The sequence below is a fragment of the Trichoderma ghanense genome, assembly GCF_004382785.1.
Source record: "Trichoderma ghanense strain CCMA-1212 chromosome Unknown scaffold_4, whole genome shotgun sequence".
Taxonomy (NCBI): Eukaryota; Fungi; Ascomycota; class Sordariomycetes; order Hypocreales; family Hypocreaceae; genus Trichoderma; species Trichoderma ghanense.
The window spans coordinates 1203488-1218410 of record NW_027395667.1 but is presented as its reverse complement, the minus strand read 5'-3'; the positions used below and the strand labels follow the sequence as shown (position 1 = coordinate 1218410).

General features: G+C 54.1%; 4 protein-coding genes across 4 annotated transcripts; 1 reads left to right on the top strand and 3 right to left on the bottom strand.

Moving 5' to 3' along the window:
* Window positions 1-333: 333 nt before the first annotated feature.
* On the bottom strand, window positions 334-2120 carry CCMA1212_004567 (Phosphomevalonate kinase; the record flags this gene model as incomplete). Its single annotated transcript, XM_073701865.1, has 2 exons — window positions 334-1390; window positions 1849-2120. The coding sequence occupies 2 exons, from the start codon at window positions 2118-2120 to the stop codon at window positions 334-336; spliced, it is 1329 nt and encodes a 442-aa protein (XP_073559470.1).
* A 1266-nt stretch (window positions 2121-3386) lies between these two features.
* Window positions 3387-6929, bottom strand: CCMA1212_004566 (Pentatricopeptide repeat-containing protein 5; the record flags this gene model as incomplete). Its single annotated transcript, XM_073701864.1, has 1 exon — window positions 3387-6929. One exon carries the CDS (start codon window positions 6927-6929, stop codon window positions 3387-3389), a length of 3543 nt encoding a protein of 1180 aa, XP_073559471.1.
* Window positions 6930-9850: 2921 nt separating this feature from the next.
* CCMA1212_004565 (uncharacterized protein) lies at window positions 9851-11698 on the bottom strand (the record flags this gene model as incomplete). Its single annotated transcript, XM_073701863.1, has 4 exons — window positions 9851-10389; window positions 10464-11252; window positions 11546-11640; window positions 11694-11698. 4 exons carry the CDS (start codon window positions 11696-11698, stop codon window positions 9851-9853), a joined length of 1428 nt encoding a protein of 475 aa, XP_073559472.1.
* A 931-nt stretch (window positions 11699-12629) lies between these two features.
* On the top strand, window positions 12630-14894 carry CCMA1212_004564 (ATP-dependent RNA helicase DBP7; the record flags this gene model as incomplete). Its single annotated transcript, XM_073701862.1, has 1 exon — window positions 12630-14894. The coding sequence occupies one exon, from the start codon at window positions 12630-12632 to the stop codon at window positions 14892-14894; it is 2265 nt and encodes a 754-aa protein (XP_073559473.1).
* Window positions 14895-14923: the final 29 nt, after the last annotated feature.

Genomic DNA, 14923 nt, shown 5'->3' with positions numbered 1-14923 from the left:
TTTTTTTTTTTTTTCTGTAATGAGATGCTTCGCTTGTGGTAACGTGATACAAACCGAAAGGCATCGCTTAATATAAACAACGAACCAAACTCAATTGGCTGATTCGAATCCCTATAATTCAAGTTTTCATGTAATGATTCTATATATTAATTTGATATGTTTTGTAGGTAGGAATAATCTCTTCTCTTTCTTTGACAACTTGGGGGCACGGACGGACATGTGAAATGATCTGCATGCAGCCTCGCCAGGGGAACACAAGCCGCCGATCAAAGGAAAACTCGCGGAAGAGAAAAAAAAGAAGAAGGAGGAGGAGGAGGAGGAGGAGGAGAAAAGCTACAGCCATCCGTCGTACACGTCCAAGCTCTCCTGGCGAACCCCTTCCATCTCCCCCTTGACGCCCAAGAGCTTCACCTTTGCGTCCTTCTCGCGGCTCCAGGCGGCGAGGAAGTCCTGCACGCGGGCCAGCGTCTCGTCGTCGTCGCGCATCAGCAGGGCCAGCGCGTCGTAGCCGCCGGCGCCGGGCACCACGCCGCCGTAGACGCCGTCGAGGGCGCTGATGGCGTCGAGGAGCTCGGTTTGGGAGTCCGGCTCGATGGGCACGTCGCTCTCGCGGCCCATCTGGCGGATGAGCTCGCGGACCTGGCGGAGCCTGTCGGGGAGCTGGTCGAGGGCGCCGGCCTTGAGGGTGGCCGCCAGGGCCTCGTTCTTCGCCTGGAGGTCGTTCCAGAGGGCTGTCGAGTGCTGCTCGTCCTGGGCGCGCCAGGAGAGGACCTTCTTCACCATGCCGACGGTCTGGCTGCCGCAGTCGACGTCGCACATGCGCAGGACAACGCCCGGTCGCAGGCTGACGCCGTCGTCTTGCACTTCCACGTCCCACTGCTCGCCATCGACGACTGCGAGGAGCTTGTCGCTGAAGCCAGGGGCACCGGGCTCAGGCAGCACGTTCAGGATGCTGGGGGAGAATCTGCGGTAGGTGCAGGACCCGTACACGGCGGCCGCGACATCGAAGCCCGAGCCAACCTTGCCCTGGGCGGCGCAGTGCGCGGCCTGGGCGAGGTTGTGAAGCGTCCTCTTGCCCTTCTTAGAGGAGAGGTCAAAGACGCTGGAGGGCAGGTAGTGGGTGAGCAAGGAGGCGGTTAGGGAGGTGACGAGCGCGGCCGAGGAGCCAAGGCCCGTCTTGTTGGCGCCCTGGAGGGTGACGGGGAACTTGGCGAAGCGGCCAGAAGACGACGCGTGAGAGTGGGAATAGTAGTCGTTGTCGGCAAGGATGATGAGACGTGAAGATTTGATGACGCTGCGGGAGCGCGTGGAAGACACGAGGGCGTCAATGTAGGTGAGGGCGTAGCTCAGCGTTGTCTCGACGAAGGGGTTGGCCGAGATGGTGGGACCGCTGAGATGAGGAACCAAGACACGGCAAATGTTAGTAAACAGGGCTGTTCTGAGTCAAGGAGGAGGAAAAGAGGAAAATTCCAAAGAATGCATGGCCTGAAGAAAGAGGCAAGAGATCTCGCGTAAATCGAATTGAGAGACCTTGTCTCATTGGGGTGAGGGAAGCTCAAGGGCAGTGGAATTTCAAGGGTCCCTCTCTCCTCTTCTCTCAGCCTGTCTCTCGCCCTCCCTGGAGGCGTAGTATTCCACTTGCAGGATAAAACGGTTTCAGTCTTGCAAAACAAAGAAACAAAACAGGGTCTCCGACGTCTCCGCCCCGTCACCGTCTCACACCGTCTCAAACGCGGTGAATCCATGAATAGCAAGAAAACAATCCAAAAGCAACAAGACAAAACAACAGAAAACGCCAACATGGACCCTTCAAGAAGAGACAATAAAGAAGAAAAAGCGTCAACTCACACCTGCAGCTGAGTGACCTTGATCCCTCCCTTCTCGGGAGCAAGATGGTACCCGTACCGCCACTGCGCGTCCAGGAACTGCGGGCTGTCGACGACAATCTCCCTGAGCTCGACGCCCTCGTGCTCGGCCAAGATCTCGCCCGCGACCACGTTGATGCGCGCGCTCAGGCCGAGCACGAGCCCCGTGTAGGCGCGGTCCAGGACCAGGTAGCCGCCGGCCAGGAGGACTTTGCCGGGGGCGGAGACGGCGACAGAGGCGTTTGCGGTGGGCATTTTTAATCTGTTTTCTTTTGATGATGTATGTCGATGGATACTTGAGAGTGGGTTAGAGGCGCGTCTGTGGTAGCACGCTTGGAATTGGCGGGAAAGTTGGATGTTTGATATGGTATGCTGATATGAGATATAGGACGAGGCTCCAGCTATCGAGGAGAGAGGTTGAAGCAAGGCTGACAAGCTGACGACAGGCAAAAGAACGTGCTCAATTGAATGGCACCAGACCGTAAGGAATATATAACACAATAGACGGCGGAGTTCAGATATACAAGAAATAGCGGGAGAAGCTCGCTCGAGAGTCACTGCCCAGCCTCGTCTCTTGGTCGTGTCCCTGGAAGTCGAGTGTTGAGGCCGGTTGAGTGACCAACTTGCATCTTGGATGCCGGAAAGTGGAGCGGGGAGATCTCGGTATGCGGCAAGGCTGCACAGTGCGAAATGCAATGAGTATACCGTACAGACACTGTATCTATATAGGAGTGGTGGTCGCAATGATGTTCAATTACTTCACCATTTCACTCCTCTGCTCATACATAAAAGCGCTCGATGCTGTATCATCATCAGTATCACCATTGCACAGTCGCTCAATCTTCAATAGGCATCTCTTTCATAGTTTTGCTGCCCTATTGTTTCCTCCTTTATATGGCTGTCCCAGCTTCCTGGTATGGTACACGGTAGCAGAAAATCCAGACCAGTCCAGATGTGATAAAGGCACTATACCCTCCGATCCTTTATGTACCTTACCTGACCGTCAAACAATCCCAGAACACCCAATGTTCTGCTACTACCGTTTTGGCCGTGGCTGTTGGCCTATGTCGAGTGGAGATTTGTCTATCAGCGGCTCTCAGAGTCCGCAACCCATCCATCCTTTCTTCCACGTCCCCCCAATCCAGTAACCAAAAATGCCTTCTTTTTTTGTATATGCAAAATGCATTCATAGACCCATTGCCGCCTGCCAGAACGCCATGCCGTCCTGAAGCCGCAGACGAAAAGCTGTCTGCCAAACAGGATATAACAGACTGAAAGCAAACGGAGAAACACGACGCAGAGCCTCGAATATTAGGACGACACCCCGATAGAAACACCGTCCAATCTGCATGCCAAAGGGGTATCAAAACACGTCGAGGCTTGAAAGCAGAATGAAAATGAACAGAAGAGAAAGAACGAACAAATGGAAATGAAAAAAGAAGACGAACAGAAAAAAATATCGCTTCACAAGATGTCTGAAAAAAAGAGAGCAAGGTCGGTGCAGGAGCTGGAAACACCCCATCAGTCCAGGCTGGTCTCTTGGCATCCGCCGAGAAGCTCGAGAACCTTGTTGACCACGGCACTGGGATAACCGCGAGTGAGCATCTCTCCCACCACCGCCTTTGCTTCGCCCCTCAGTTCGACAGCGAGGAACGCCCGTGTCATGGCCTCGTACGTGCTGGGTTCGCGCTTCTCACGAGCCACGGCATCGTAAATCGCCCGAGCGTTCTCAATCTTCTTCTCCGCAGCCCAGCCATGAATCAGCGTGTTGGCAATGTAAGGAGTAAGCTCCACATGCCTGCTTCGCATTTCCGCCAGGATTGGCTGTGTTTCGGCGACTCGATGGTTGGCCACCATGGCCTCAAACAAGGCTTGATAGATGCTAGCGTTGACAGGAACCAGAGATTCTTCCACGACCGAGTCAAAGACCTTTCGCGCGCCGTCCATATCGTGCAGAACGCAGCCTCTGGCGTGGATGAGCGAAGCATAGTGAACCGACTCGGGTCGCTGGCCAGCCGCGCGCATCTCCTCCAAGACCTTTCCAGCAGCTTCAAGGTCGACCGTGTCCAGAGTAGCGTGAGTGTCGATCAGGAGCTTGTAGGTGTGAGAGGTTGGCGCGATGCCCTTGGACATCATGCGGTCGTAGTATGCAAGAACCTTGGACTTGTCCCGCTTTGTCGTCAGGAAGAACTGCATCATGCTGTTGTACGGCGCCGGCCTGGCCTTGTAGTTGGGCATGGACTCCATTTCGTCAAAGAGCTCTTCCGCAAACTTCTCGTCGCTGACACGGCACAGCGCGTTGACAATGGTGCCGTACGTCACCGAAGTCGGCTTGATGCCAAGCGCTCTCATCTCGGCAAAGTAGAAGAGGCAGTCATCGATGCGGCGAGCCTTGCCCAGCTTACCGATCAGCGCATTGTACAAGAAAGAGCTGGGCTCAACCCCCTCGGCCTTGGCGCGCAGGAAAATGCGAACGGCTTCCGAGGCTTCGTCAAACGTCTTCGTCGAATCCTTCAATGTGGTGATGTACAGTCCAAAGGTGTTGGCAGAAGGTGCGGCGCCCATTTCCAACAGCTCTTGGTGGTACTGCTCGGCTCGTCCACGGTTGCCCAGCGTCAGGCAGGCGCCAACCATTGCGTCCAGGATCGAAGACCAGCCATAACGTACAACGGCATTGTGAGCAATCGGGGGTACATCAGAGCGAGCCATGGCGAGGATATCTTGGCAGAGGTCCATCTTGCTCTCGCGAGCAGCGGCGGAGATGAGCTTCGCGTACGTAATGTATCGGGGGTGTCGGCCAGCACGTCGCATGTTTCGGAATCGGTTGAGAGCTTCATTGAGGCGAGGACCCTTGCGACCATGGCTGCCTTCCAGGTCATCGGCTATCAAAGAGGAGCCCTTGAAGTCGGTGTTGTGGGCGTAGGGGTCATAGTTGTCTTCGTAGCTGGAGACCGTAGGAGTTGACACATAGGGAGAGATGCTACGAGCCTGTGAGGGGATCGTTGACATCTGAGAGGCCATCTCACGAGGATCGACGATGCCGCGGGAGTCCATATAGCGGGCGATGAAATCGGTACCTTCGTCAATCTCTTCGAGAAGCTGAGCGCGCGCTTCAGACTCGGAGGCGCGAATCCTCTGGAACATCATCTCCGACTGAGCCAAGCCCTCGGCAACCTGACCGGAACCAATAAGGGAAACCGCGTACATGGCAGTAGGCTCGATGAAGGCAGCCGTGGCGCGCATCTCGGGGTTTGAAAGGACGTGCCAATACTTGGATGCCGAAGCAACATCACCAAGCCGCACACTCATGGCCAAAAGAGCAATCGAAGGGTTAGCAAGGTCCTGGATCTCCGCCGCCTGGATGTTGGCATAGGCCTCAAGCGCCGTGGCGGCATCGTTGTTGTCGGCAGCCACCGTGGCAATCTTCATCATGGCCGCATCGCGGGTGCTGGTATTGAGAGACTGAGCCCACTGGAGCGCCTCCTGGAAGACGCCTCGCGCGATGAAGCCCTTGATGAATCCAAGGTCCACCAGGGCATCCTTCATGTCGGTGACGGAGACGCCATATTCGTCCACGATCTTCTTGAAGAATTTCATTGCGCCTTCAATCTTGTCGGAGATGACATAGGCGTTGATAACCGAAGCATATACCTGGGCGTCGAGGCGATCCTCAAGAGTCGAGCTCCCAGCGTCGTGGGAAATGGCAAGGCTGCGGTACTCGTTGTAGCATTCCACAGCGCTAATGAGGTTTCCGGACTTGGCATATGCAGTGATCATGGTAGGGAAGACATCGGCGGAAGGCACAATCTGACTGAGCTCCATATGCTCATAAAATCGCAGCATGTCCGACACTCGGCCTACCTGAGCACAGGCCGCAATCAGCTGTCGATACGTCTCGGCTGAATAAGAGATCATGCCTGCATCATAGGACATGTCGAACAGCTTGACAGCCAGGTCGAGACGTTCATCCTCGCACAAGATGGCGTGCTCCAGCTCGTGAGAGGCGAACATGAATTTGCCGGGCTCGTCCATTCCGCCAAACCGCAGGCGCTTGTCCTCAAGAAGTGACTTCATTTCTGAGACTTCCAGAGACCGCGTGGACAGCAGGTTGACAAGGATGTTGTAAGTCTGGCCATCAGGAGACACCCTGCGGCGCATCATGTCGGCGTAGACATCCAGAGCCTTGGAGACGACCTCGGTTCTCTGGGTAGGAAGGTGAATTGCGGCCAGCAGCAGAGCGTTGTAGGCACTGGCAATGGGCTGGACGCCCGTGGCCAGCATGGCCTCGAAAACGGCCGGGATCTCCGCATACCGAGAAGCGTCGGACAGCTTCTCCAGGTGGTCGGCATACGACTGAGACTGGGCCTGGGTGGACGGCGAGATAGTGCGGGCATCTTCAGCTGTGACTTGAGATGTTTCGATCGCAGGTACAGGTGTGCGCGCACGAGAGGGAGGGGCAGAGAGAGACAACCCTCTAGCGGCAGCTTCTTCAACGGCCGCCTGGAGGTTGCGCGCCTGAATCTCCTTTTCAAGTGCCGCGTCGATGTGTGCAAGCGCTGCCTCCTCCTCCGGAGTCATCAGATGTTGAGATTCCTCAACCTCATGGATGGTCTCCATCGCCGGAGCAGCGCTCTGCTCGGCGGCCTCTGCACTGGCCTCGACTCCATTTTCACCAGCGAGGACTGACGACGCATTGGGCTTCCACTCAATGCGCTTGGGGAAGTCGAACTGTGTCCACTCCTTCTCTTCCCCCTCCCCAGCGGCCTGCTGCTTCTGCAGAGCCTCGAAATAGGCATCTAAGCCTCCATGGTTCGAGACATGGCGGTGGTCGACCGGGAGCCCGGAGGATGCCTTTTCACTCTGGAGGGCGGAATAGAGAGGGAAAGCCGAGGCACGAGTGGACCGGTTCGAGAGTCGGCGAAAGACGGGTCGGTTCTGCGAGTTGAGAACGTGAGGATGAGTAGCAGCTACGACAGATTGCGCGTAGCCGTGGGCGGTAACGGATTTGGCGAATGTAGATCCTTGACGGATGAAATTCGAGTATAGCGAGGAGTAGATGGGCATTTAGAATGTGGGAGGGTGAGACTGCATAGAAGGATGTGTTAGTGGTAGAGGCGCATAACGAGCTGTCCAAGGCGACGATGAGTTCATGTTGTCACGACCATCTCTGACACTGCGGGATGCTCATGTCGACATCTCGACGACAAGCTCAACCGGGCAGAGCAGCAAGCCATGCGACTTGACATGTATCGCCGTTGCGCGCACGAGCAAACAGGCCTGGATGGAGGGCGAATCGGGACCGGACTTACGGGGAGGAAAAAAATAGTGGGCGATTGCAGGTTCATTTGACAGCCGAGGAAGCCGTCAAACAAACGCGCTGTGTGAATTGAAGAATGGTTGGGAGAAAGGAAAAGGAAGAATGGGAAACAAGAGAAAGAAAAAGATCCCAAGAAATCGAGAACCGGAACGAAAAGAAAGGAACCGGCCTCGACAATCTTCTTTATATTCTTCGTGTCGTTTGTGTGCGCTGACTGGAGATGTGGGAAAAAGAGGGAGGGAGGAAATAGAGCCGGGAAAGAAAAAAAAAATAGGCGGGGGCCCGCGCCGGCCTTATTGTCTCGGCCCAGGCGCTGAAGGAGCCGTCCGGTGGCTTGGAGCAGGAGGAGGCCGCTAAAAGGGTCCAGCGACAGCTACGTAAACAGCGCGTGGAGGCGTTGAAAGCCGCCTGGAAAGGTGCTGCCACAGGTGCTGCGCTGTGCTAAGGCGGACTAGCGCGCTGGAACTTGGACGCTTCGTTGACGACTTCGGGATCCAACGCAATGGGTGGAATCGGGAGAGGCTGCAGAGGCACGGAGGATGACTCAGGCGGAATGACAAGCGGTGCCGATGTCAATGTTTTTCTTCTTCTTTTTTTTTATTTGTTTGGATTGTGAGTGTTTTTCCTTCTTTTGCTGCATGCTTGGTAATGCAAGCCTGTCTTCAAACCAATGCGATGTGATGGCACATGCAGTACTCCTCATCCTTGGCCTGCAGATGCCGCTACTGCTGCAACTTCTTTACGAGTTACCCAGCTCAGGCCGATGAAGAAATTCACGAAGTGATAACAGACCCGTACCTCTGTATTCAACTTTCTCGTCTACCTATACTTCTCAATTCCATACATCTCATCTGAAACCAGTCAAAGCACAACTAAATTGAGACGGCGGCAAATAGCATCAGCTAGAACGCAACGGAAGCCTTCATTTCCTATCCGTGACCCTTCGGGTCAACGTCGCCATCGCGTGCGTCATAGGCAAAAACCACCTTACAGTGCACGCATTTCTCACGAGTCTGGGGTTCGCAACTTCACACGCGAACACCTCGAAAGCCGAGCGGAGCCCTTACCCAAAGCTGCCTTAACCCGCCCACACTTGAAGAAAAAGAACCGACAATCTGTAATCTTACTCTCTGTGCTGTGCAAGGCGGCAAAGGCATGCGCGTCCCACCAGCAAGCAAAAAAAAAAAAGTCGAAGAGTGTGAGAAAAAGTGAAAATTGAAGCTGACGCTGCGTCTTGATTGGCCGCGGCGAGAACAAACCGGCTCCCATCCGCCGGGACTCCTTGTCCGAGCCGTGGGGATCCCAAGGGAGAAGCCGGAACCATCGGCGGTCCCTGGAGATGCTCCCAGGCTTGTTAGGGTCCGTCGTTGAAGGCGCAAGATGGGGACCCTCCATTGCTCCAGTAGGCCGAGAGGCTGAAGCCCTTCAGCCCGGACGGCTTTCCTGTGTCTCCGGCCGAGGCAGCTAGGCTTCATCATGGAGTTGCATCGCCGGCACGGGTGTCTGCAATCAACTGACCCGGCGTCTGCCTGCCTGCACATGGCAGAAGGTCTGATATCATCAGGGACATCAACATGCAGGTTTCTGACAGCCCATGGTTTAATCCCTCAGCCGCATCCCCCAAGTCGTGGTGCAGGAGTATTACGTGGATTTCCACCTCTAATATGTGCGAGATAGTCCTCTTCGTGCGCGTCGCAATAAGAACACACAAAGGCATATAGCCGTGATAGCCAACCCGCGACGATTACGCACATGCGGGTTGCGACGCTCTTCGTATCAATCAGTATTAGTCTCCGGATATCGAGGCACGGATGGCTGCCCCGACTCTGCAGAGACGCAGTGTCGGACAACTCAAGAGCCCGACACCAGCGATTTGTGGGTGTGCTGCGACGATGGATGTTCATCCACCAAGCATCCAGACCCCCCTTATGAAAGTCGGGGCATCATGCATCATTACCGTCGCAAGGAAATTACCTACCGGCAGGAGCCACTTTGTATGTCTTTCAGACGCGGTGCGCACCGTCATCTCACACAACTGAGAAGCGAATTGTTTTCTTTGCCATCGATGTGCCGCTTTCTTTGCCTTCCTTCCATCGGTGGCGATACACTCCTAGAGAACGCCTCACATCGTTCTATTCTGTCATGACAGCCACCTACTCAGATCTCCATCCCCACAAGTCAAACATCTTTCTAGAAGGAGGCGTTTCGCCATGGCTTGCATGGCAACTTTGGTTTCCCTCATGGCCGCAAACCCTAAACTGAATCCCGTCCCATCGACGTGGATCTCTTTCAAGGTTCTTTGCGGTCCTTCTGTGCGCCGAAAATTGAGCCCCGTCACATGGCCGGGCCTCGACGAAAATGTCCCGTCAGCACCCGTACAGTACAAATAGATGGCTGATACCATACGGCTCGGATGCCACGGACAAAGGACTTGCATCTCCGAGCCCGCTCGGCATATGTTCTGCGTCCCGGCTAACCTCACCGTCGATAGCTGTTATTTCCGTGACCTCCAAAGATAGAGGACGGTGCTCCATGTAATGTCGAAGCTTGATCTTTACCCAAGTTTCTATAGGCAGACAACAATTCTCACGAGGGTTCGAGTACATGCGCTTCGTAATCTCATGCCATAGTCATTCATTTGCTCGAGGCTGTATCTCCTCTCCGCCTTCTAAGTTTCGAGGAATACAGTGCCATCGAAGCGCAAGCTCGCGTTTTCAAGCTTGGTCCGTAACCCCTGCTTGACCAGCCGCTCGGTGTTTTCTTCCACACTCTCCTCCAGCTGCTCCAAAGTCTCCCTCACCTCCTCTTGCAATTCTTCTATTGCTTTCTCGGCATCGTTTTCAACGTCTTTTAGCATCTCTTCACAGTCGATTTTGATCTCCAATGTGCGTTCCTCAATCTTGTCGTCAATCTCCTCCAGCATCTCCGTTCTCTCTTCTGTGCCGAAGCGACAAGGGCTATAGTTGGACTGTACTGCGTCCAACACGTTGCTCTCCACCCGTTCGAAGAGGCTTTCCATATCGTCTAATCGGCTGTTCAAATGTTCAAAGCGGCCATCCATACTGTCTAACCGACCTTCCATGCTGTCTAACCGGCTTTCCATCCTGCTGATGCTTGTGTTCATGGACTCAAGAAGAAGAAGCATGCGTTCATGTGGTGCAGGAGAGCGCGGCCCGCTGGGACTGGAGTCCTTACGCTGGCGTTTATCTGGAGTTCCCTCAATCAGGCTTTGAAAATGGCACAAATGTCTCGTGATTTAGGCAGACAGTGAAGATACTTACGAGACGCTTGATCACTTGCCGAGGCAGTATATACAGGCAAGCTTGCGTCGTCTGCTTCTTCTGCTTCTCCTGCCCTGGCGGCAGCCGCCTTAACGTTGAAGATCTTGCCTCCCCTGCCACAGTACAAGGTGGCGATGTCGGCATATCTCACATTTGAGCGCGGACGGTCCGTAGCAGTAGAGAAGAGATGGACAACTCGCTCCAAAGCGGGTAGTATCGGTATGGTCTTGAGGGAATTATTCAGCTGGATGGTGAAATCGGTGACTTCGGCCAACGAGTGCATCAAACCAAACAGACCTTTGGTCTGTGGCTTACATTGCAGGATGTCGTCGGCCGGTACAATCAGAGAGGGAGGTTGCGTCAAAGAAAACTGAAGAGAACAAGAAGGAGCAAGCAGATCAAGGTTCGACTTCAACGTGACAGCCCGAATTGTCTCGGGGTATATAAACAAGTAAATAGTTTGGATTTTGTTGCTTTTTTTGCCTTTGGTGCCCTTGAAACGGACGTCGCAGTGCAGTTTGAACATTGCCGTGTTGGTCGAAGCCTCCGAGTAGATATCAAGATTGACATGATCGCTGTGTTGGTCTCGGTCGTTCACATCCCTCCACGTCACTGTGTTTTTCAAGCAGGAGATGTTGATCTCTGAAGCCTGCGTTTGTCCTCCAAGGCTGGTGGAGCTTGTGGCATTCTCATCATCGCCAACATCAGCGGCATTGCATGAGTCATGAGAAGGGGGAGCGTCATGATCTGAACGCTGATATTGGTAGCTCGGGCTATCAAAGGTTAGTACTTTTACAAATCAGTGATGCGAGGCGTGTAAACATGGCAGATGTAGGGGGGGGGGGGGAGAATAAAACCAGTGAACAATTCCATCCACTCCACCACATGGCCGCCATCCCATAGACTAAGCGCCGGTGTCGACGGAGAAGATAGGATCTACTCCCACAAGGCCCAACATTTCAACATGCTATGGTATACCTAGGGTACACAAGCACGTTGAGTGTGTGAAAGAGATTTTCCCGGCCTTGCTGGACAAAGACAGCCAGTCTAAAGAACTCCACTGGTAGAGTGGTACCGCATACCCGGCTGGATATGACAAGAATTGTTGCACTGGGGAGAAGCAGTAAACAGTTCCATCCGCTCAACCACATGGCCGCCATCCCATAGACCAGCGCCACTGCCAACGGAAGTATGATCCACTTCCACAAGACCCCTCCCATTTTAACAGACTTCATGTACCTAGGGTACACAAGCGTGTTAAGTATGTGAAGGAGAATTTTTCCGGTCTTGTTTGACAGAGACAGCCCGTCTATAGAACTCCACTGAGTCGAGAGGTACCGCATATCCGGATGGATATGACAAGAACTGTTGCACTGGGTGAAATAAGGCTGAAGGGGCAGGGGTAGAGGGGCGCTCTCAGACGGGAGTGAACAATTCCATCCGCTCAAACCACATCGCTGCCATCTTGTAGAGAGCATCGGCGTGCTTGGCGAAAGCCGATCCTATAAACCTTCACAGAGTCTCGCGGCACACCTCAATAGTCCCGGCCGGGCGGACAGGAGCTCGGTTGCACTGACCCAGGCGAAGATAAAGGCTGGGTAGATTCGTCGTCGAGATCTGTGTCGGGGAGGCGTGTCATCGTGTCGTCAATCAGCAGCCGCAGAAGAAATCGCGACCGAAGAGAGAAGGTAAACTGTATGATTGAAGCCAAGCGCGAAAAACAGAAAACCGAAAATACACGCGTTAGTGCATGGCGCAACCGGTGATGGAAGAGGAGTGTGGCGTCGGAACGCCAAACGGATATGAGTGGGTAGGGCGAAATGAAAACAGAAGAGGAGAAGAGGAGAGGCGGAATGTCAGCAGGCGCTAGATATTAAGGAGCTCGTTTTGCGCATGCTGGTCACGGGATCCCGAGAAACGGGATCAGCATTTCTAGCCAATGAGAGAGGCAGACAGGCTGCTTAGGCAGCAGCTAGCAATAGTGGAGCATCTTCCGCATCGACCCGCAGCTTATCGGCCGATATCTAGCCGCGTTATCGATTTCATTTTATCGATAAGCTTTTCTCTCTGAAGCGAAAAAACCAATTGCACCCCGATTGGAAACGGGCCATTCAAAGCTCGTCATCCAACTCAAATAATCGTCCAAGCGACAAGGCCACTCCCACCATGGCTGACGATGGAATGCTCATGAACTTTGAGCTGGGAGGTGGACCGCTCAAGCCGCAAGTCAAGTTCACAGGTGGAAATTGGAGAGATCGGAAGCGGGCGCAGAAGAGCGCAAAGCTTGGCTCGCGTCCGACAGTTGAGAGAGGAGGGAATGACGAAGACCAGCGATCGGCAAAGAGACAGAGAGTGGACGGCCATGGCCCTGGAAGACGCACCGAAGGAGATTCAGAACGAGGCGCAGAATTTTCACGAAAGAAGACGGCAGAGCATGGCCACCCCCCCGGGCAGAAGAAAGGCCCCGGGTCAGGGTCTCGCCAGGTCGTCTCCCGCCTGTTTTCCTTCAACCCGGAACAGAAGACGACTTTCGAAGACGAGACGGAATGGAAGGAGCCAGAGCCGACAAATGCGCCACTGCTGACAGTGGCTAACTTCGGATCATTGACGATATCCTCTCGACTGGTCGACGCGCTTGCCAAGATGAATCTCGAGCGCCCAACAGCGATTCAACAGAAAGTGATCCCACACATGCTATCGAGCAGCTCAGATGCCTTTGTACAGGCCGAGACGGGCTCAGGAAAGACCTTTGCATACCTTCTTCCCATACTACATCGAGTTCTCCAACTCAGCGGACGCGGCGAGCAGCAGATTCATCGAGACTCGGGTATCTTTGCCATTATTGTCGCACCAACTCGCGAGCTTGCCAAGCAGACACACACAGTGCTAGAGCAGCTCATAAGACCGTTTCCGTGGCTGGTTTCCACTGCCATCACCGGAGGAGAGTCCAAGAAGGCGGAGAAAGCCCGTCTGCGAAAGGGCATCAACTTCTTGGTGGCAACCCCCGGACGATTGGCCGATCACATCGATAATACCAAGGCCCTAAACCTGGGCACTGTTAGATGGCTGATTCTTGACGAAGGAGATCGACTGATGGACCTGGGATTCGAAGAGGATCTGAAGAAAGCCATCAATGCCCTCAAGCAAGTGCAACTCTCGAAAACTCTTTCTTCCGGCGTGTCTCTCGACCCACTTCCGGATCGGAGAGTTACCGTCTTATGCTCTGCCACGATGAAGATGAATGTGCAGAAGCTCGGCGAGATGAGTCTTGCTGATGCTGCGTTCCTGGCTGCTGAAAAGGGGGATGAGACCGCCGCTGAGAAGAAGGATGACCAGACTGTTCACAAAGCTCCAGCGCAATTGCACCAGTCACACATCATTGTGCCTGCCAAGCTGAGGCTGGTAACGCTCATAGCCTATCTGAAGTCTGTGTTTTCTCGCCGTGGCCACACAATGAAGGCCATCATCTTCATGTCCTGTGCCGACACAGTTGACTTCCATTACGAACTTCTGAAGATTCCCGATGGCGGAGACGTCCCCCCACCAGCATCCAAGGACGCAGAGAACACGTCCAAGACCGTTGCGAAGGCGGCATATATAACGTCCCTGGCAAGCCCCGAGGTAGTGCTGCACAGGATGCATGGCTCTCTCTCACAGCCAGTTCGCACAGCGACCTTGCGATCATTCTCGGCCTGCAAGTCCCCCTCTCTTCTCATCACTACAGATGTCTCCTCTCGTGGTCTGGATATCCCTTCAGTTGATCTGGTCATTGAATATGATCCTGCCTTCAGCTTTGCCGATCACATCCATCGAATTGGACGAACAGCGCGAGCCGGACGCTCGGGCGATGCAGTCATCTTCCTCCTTCCCGGCACAGAGGAGGGCTACATTGAGCTCCTCAAAGCCTCTGGATCACCGTCACCACTGTCATACGAATCGGTGCTACAGAAAGGCCTGATGTCCAAGCTGGAGTTTCCCGTCGAAACCACGGCCAAGCCCGAGGATGGGCAGAATTATCACCAAAAAGCCGAAACTTTACAACTTCATTTGGAGCAGCGGCTCCTCATCGATAGCAAACGACTTGAAATGGCGCGGAACGGATTCAAGTCCCACATCAGAGCATATGCGACACATACTCGAGAAGAGCGTGTCCACTTCGATATCACTCAGTTGCATTTGGGGCATGTTGCGAAAGCCTATGGATTACGTGACCCGCCAGGAGGTATTGGCGCTGGCATAGACCGCAAGGCACAGAAGGGAAACAAAGACTCAGGAAAGAGGACTGCCAAGGGGGCCAAGGGGGCCAAGAAGGATGATGCCGATGACGACGAAGACAGTGATAAGCAGGAGCCGACGAAGCCAGCGAGGGCCATGCTCATGCGTAAGAGTAGGATGCTCATGAGTGGTGCTAGCGAGTTCAACATTGGATAGCGATGTTTGTTACCTGTATATTCTGCTTC